The 5,879-nt window shown below is 29.0% G+C and overlaps 1 protein-coding gene across 1 annotated transcript; it reads right to left on the minus strand.

Annotated features, from left to right (window-relative positions):
* Positions 1–56: 56 nt before the first annotated feature.
* Positions 57–5,629, minus strand: LOC139425893 (astacin-like metalloprotease toxin 1). The gene is made up of 5 exons (XM_071182180.1): positions 5,360–5,629; positions 4,690–4,748; positions 3,196–3,280; positions 2,247–2,361; positions 57–278 (listed from the first exon to the last, which is right to left on the minus strand). Exons 1-5 carry the CDS (start codon positions 5,493–5,495, stop codon positions 77–79), a joined length of 597 nt encoding a protein of 198 aa, XP_071038281.1. The 5' UTR covers positions 5,496–5,629; the 3' UTR covers positions 57–76.
* Positions 5,630–5,879: the final 250 nt, after the last annotated feature.

Raw genomic sequence — 5,879 nt, forward strand, 5'->3', positions numbered from 1 at the left:
ATATATATATATATACACATTTTTACATCTATCTTTGCATTCTCTGCATCTTATCTATATTGCACTTTAGTGCAATTCAGAATGAAGTCTTACTTTCTTCAACATTTTCTAAGTGGATTTCAAGATATTGATCTCTGTCATATCTGCCGTGTTCATGAAAGAATCCAATAGCATGCCCAAGTTCATGGAGAATCACTCCAAGGTGTTGGCATCCATCTGCAAGTGATATGGCTTGAGGTTGAATTATGGTTGGTTTTCTTCTAACATAAGAGCTACATCTAAATTTAAAAGGAAAAAAAAACACGTAGCTCGACATAGCTCGAAATGTGTTTACAAAAATTAGAAAGAACAAACCCTCATCAAAAAATTTTAAAAATTCGCTCATCTCACCAAAATACTAGAGTTGCTTGTCATTCATCATATTAATAAGTACTATTTTTTTACAAAAACAAACAATATTTTTGTCATGAAATCTAAATTTATCACAAAATTATTTAAAAGCGTTTTTTCTATATATGAATCGTTAGTAAAAGATAGATTACCAGTATTTGAAAAAAAAAGCTATAGTATTTGAAAAAATAAAATAAATAAATAAACGTAGGAATACAGATTGCTTGTATCAAGTAGAAAAGATAAATAATGTTACTCGTTAACAAAACTTATAACAATTTAAGATATAAACTCAAGGCAAAAATATTCAGTTATGATCTAGGAAGACATAAATTTTTCTACAACGATAGATAAACAGTCATTATTTTTAAGTAAGCAAATGAACAAGAGAGAATAAAGAAACACGAAAAGTCACTTGAAATTGCAATAATTTCTGAACAAATTTCAACTCTGTAGTTGCATTTCTGTGGACTGCATAAAAGTCGGCATTGCATTTTTATTGCAATATTCAATAAATTGTTACTGAAATTTTTTTCTCTACATTTTGTTCATTTTTTTATCCTTGACATTTTACGTAAATTTCATGTAAACAACCAAAGTATTAAATAATTTATGGATTATTGATAGGTTAAAATCATAAAATTATTATTGCTTTTTAAAAAAATCTTAACTTTCGGAGCCCTTGTTATCTTTGCATGGAGCCCCATTCGGGAACCATGGCCCTACAGTTATACGTTTAGAATAATCGTTTGTGAAATTCTTTTTTAACACGATGTTATCTATTGTTTTATGTGTTGAGGTATAAGAAAGCTTAAAATAGATATAATAAATTTTTTCAATTTTTGTACTCATTCCTTGTCAGGGGGTTTTTTTTCATGCTGAAGACACTTGGCGAAAAGGAATTGAACATTATAGAAAAAAAGGGAAATATTTTTAAACAATTTATAAAAAGCGAAAAGGGAAAAGTAATCTGATAAATATCTCTATATAACATCAAAACATAATGATATAACACAGTTTTCCATTGTTGTTGGTGCATTTTTATTATCATATGGGAATATTAAGTTTTCCCTCATTAATTTCCATATTTTTTATTGTCAGCAACATAAAATTAATAAAGGTCATAAAAGTGCTATTTTCCTAAAAATTATTTTTCTGTCCCTAATTTAAAAGTACATGTAATATTTATTTTTCCTCATTAGTATTCTTTTATATTATTACCCTTACATTTTTTATTTTTTCCCAGATTAAGAGTTTAAAGCTGAAAGTTTTTTCTTTATTATAACGTAATTTTATCATATTACCTTATTACGCTGCATTTTAAGATAAACTTACTTAAACAAGAGCTCTAACATTATTAACCATTTTGTAATTATTATTTTTAGGTACAAATTACACTAATTTACAATTAATAATTGTGATTAAGTAGATTCGTTAAATGAATAAGAACTTAACGGTCAGCTTCATTCACAATTTGATGCAAACATAAATTATATTAATTATATCAGCCTGTTTGGTAAACGAAAATATGAAATTACTGTTGTGAACTTGCCAAATTTGGCATAACAATATACCTTTAATTTTAAATGTTTTTTCTTTAAAATATTACCGGGAAAATTTATTATGTTCATTAATAGATCTGAATAGGACTTAGAAAGCGAAGGCAAGCATAAGACAACAGAAATCTTTTTAGTACATATATTTTCATAACTGCAACATTTCATCTGTATATATGTGAATATTTTCAACCTTAGAAAAAGTTGTTTTATGCCCAAAAACAACAGTTACTACGAAGCAATCATCGGGGTTGGTGAACAGAAGTGAACAGGGGGCTGAGCCCCTTAGTATATATTTACCGACTTCCGTTATATATCCAAATGTAATCCCTTTCAGTAGTTCTCGGAACAAACTTTATGCAGGTGTTTTCATGATAATAAGCGAAAGCTGCAAAAATGTTTCTTCGCTTTTCGTCTGTAAGGGTGAAATGACATCAATAAAGATAAAGAAATTTTAAAAAAATAAAACTTAACATACATAAATAAGTTTTTAAGCAATTACTCCGATGCACCGACTTCAAAGAATATATTGTATAAGGCCGTATAAATATTTATAGGGCCGTGTATATACGCCGTATAAGGTCTCATACGGCATAAGACTGTGACGGATTTAAACCGATTCACTTAACTATTGTAAACATAATTAAAGTATTTCCAATACCATTTCAAAATTAAAATACATTCCTTCATTTCAGGCTACGTCAAGAGTAGAAACAGGTAGAATAAAATCTGCACTAATGAAATAATATATTTGAGGTCACCCTCTCAAACCATTAAGATAGAGTCGTAGTTCGTGAAAATCCGATCATTAGTTCAGAAGTTATTCAGTTCAGGGACTTTACATATTCCCTTAATTCTTTTCTTAAGATACGAATAGGCTTTGCCTAATTATTCTTTAAGAAAGTGAACGCCTATAAATACACACAGTGCAAAGAATTTTAGGCCCAAGTTAAAATTTCCGAGTTTGAAAGAAGAGCGCCAATTAAATTTGTTTAAAAGCTAGTAAAAAAGTGTCATATATAATTACAAAAAAGGTTGACTTTCGGTGGTAAAATTTTGTGCTGCTTCCCCTCTCATCTCCCTTCCACCCTGAGTAACAAATAAAATTAAAGGATATTATTTTTTTACTGTGTTAATTTATGCTGGTAGTCTAAACCAAGTCAACTGTTATTTTTCATGTAACGTAATACTTTAATATAAAACAAAAGTAAAATATTAAAAATAACGCTAAATAAAAACTAATAGTTACCATCAATGTCCGTGTGAATATAATACGGTACAACAGCATTAGGCCACCTATAACGTTTTAATCGTCTACCATTTCTGTCTTCCTCCTGAAAATTGATATATATATATATATANTAAAAATATATATATATATATATATATGAAATTGTCCACCGAGCTCACACCCTTGCTAGATACAACTACATTGCTACATAAAACTTGGTTCGTGATCCACCCCAACTTGCCGATGGAACTGTTTTTTGAGCCTTGTTACCTGTCGTGAATAAATAAATTTTACTGGAAACTGTAGTCTCTTAAACTGAAATGACAAGTCTGAAGAAATAAAGGGAATTCTTGGAATGAATAAACGGCTTCACCTTCTTTCCATAACTGCTAAATATCACAGCTTTGATTAAGTATTTTTTTTTGATGAACTTAATTTGAAGTTTAGTTCCGTTACAGAGTTTTGGAGCATGTAAATTTCGTTACAAAATGATAGGATAATCAAAATCAAATTATGTAGTGACATACCAGATGAATTTGCTGTATTTTAGAAGTCGATCACGAAGACAAATATTTACATAGGTAATTATTTCAACAGTAAGTTATAGCTTCAGATGCTGCCGTATCGTTTTGGGGTGTTAGAATTGCCCTCTTGCTGAGCTAAGACATATCTTTTCCCCATTTATTCTTAAATTTGGGATAAGCTTATTCCCAAAAAATCTTTTTAAATCGAATATATTCGGATAAAACTGGCCTTTTCCCTGAATCATATTCACATTAACCAACATTCATTAAAAAAAATCGTCTGCCTTATTCTAAGTGCACACTAATTCACTCACCTTGGACCATAAATAAGAGAATTTCAGACAGGCCTTGGAGTGCCACGATGTAATACTGGGTAAGTCTGTCTGAGGTTGAAAGTCTGTTGAAGTTGGGAAATGGGTCGTAATTTGCCCTTTTCTAATTGTACACTTCACTAATACAATTGCAAGGGTCATTCAAAATTTGGGATCGATACTAGAAATGGTAACAGTCTCATAAACTACAAAATATGAATGTGCCTGAATTAGATTACTGTAAATTTTAGATGCTTTATTGGCATTCCATTTTTACCTAAAATACATTACATGCTGCCGTTTTAGTACACTTGAAGATGGCAGCTAAACAACTCAGATGCAGCAATTAGTTCACATTAAGAGTTAGTTTCAGAATTAATACTACTATTTACGGATATATTAAGCGATTTTATGTAGAGCATCTGATTTTACATTGAATAATAAGTTCAGATTTCTAATCGAATAAAATAGAATTTTATTAAAATAAACGAGAGAAAATCTTTTGATATTTTCAATCGATAAAGGAAAAAAAACATTCTTTGGTGGTCATTTATTTCTTCAAGGTTTTAAATATTTTTTTAAATTTTATTTTATGGTTGGAACTGAAAAAAAGTTATTTGGACTCATTGAAAATAGAAAAATAAAGAACTAGAATTGCACTATCGAAGTCTACTTACGAGCATATCTTCTATTCCCAGCATATCTCCATCAAATACGTCTAGATTTTTCATGGCTTCTGTTGCAAATAAAAAAACAAAATTTAAACAAATTTATGAAAGTTTATTTTCATTATTGTAATTGCATGATTTTTAATCACTATTAGACCGATTTTTAATCACTATTAGACCTAACTATTAGACCGATTTCACTCAAATTTTGTATTTTGAATTGCAAAATAATATTCTTCAAAGCATTATGTATCTTACAATTCAAAATTAAAAAATGGTAAATATTTACTAAAAATTATTTTTTGCATGCTTACGATATCGATAAATGAATTTTACAACTGTTAGCAAAAAACTTTCAATTCATTTAGAAGTTCTCCAGATATAATGTGTCCTGAAACATAAAGATCTGATAATTAGATCAAAACATATTCAAGGTGATTCTTATTTTGAGCATTATGTATAGCGCAAAATAGGAAACGAGAGTAAGAAGGTATGTTTAGAGCTTTATGTATTTTCTCAAACACGCATTTCAAGCTTAGCCTATTTCTTAAACACGCATTTCTAGCTGTTTCCAAAATACAACGCTCACCGATAATTACCTTAAGTGAGTTGCTCACATTAATAATTTGTTGATTACATTAATGCTTAAGAGAAATTTTTATACTGAAACAAAACTTACCTTTCCTCGCATTATAATACCTTTGAACATCAGCATCGTTAAGTTCTTCTGGAAACGGAAGAGCAAAAGCAGTGGTCAAAATGACTAGGAAGCAAAAGACTTGTATTGTGAGCAATTGAATTGTGTATGAAACCATACTACAAATTCTAATATGCAAATTCTGAAAAATCACTGCTTAAATACTATTTGTAATCCGATTAACATCTGAACTTTAGGAAGTAGCATATGTTTTAGAGGACTCAATTTCACAAGATTTTTTTCTTGAATGTGTCATGGAATATTTTAAGATCCCCGGATTAATGTGATAATCAGTCTTAAAGAGGATGACTTATCTCAATAAGAGATTAGTTTTATTTACATTTTTAAATAAACACTGATCGCACCGAAAAATTATTCTTTTGAATAATCACTTTATTTTATGTTATTTTATCTTAAAAGACCTTTGAAATATTTAAATTATTTAGATTAAGAGTAAGTATTTTTGTTTTTGATCAAATAAAATATATACGAGGGTTGTAAA

This window comes from Parasteatoda tepidariorum, chromosome 6, assembly GCF_043381705.1.
Source record: "Parasteatoda tepidariorum isolate YZ-2023 chromosome 6, CAS_Ptep_4.0, whole genome shotgun sequence".
Lineage (NCBI taxonomy): Eukaryota > Metazoa > Arthropoda > Arachnida > Araneae > Theridiidae > Parasteatoda > Parasteatoda tepidariorum.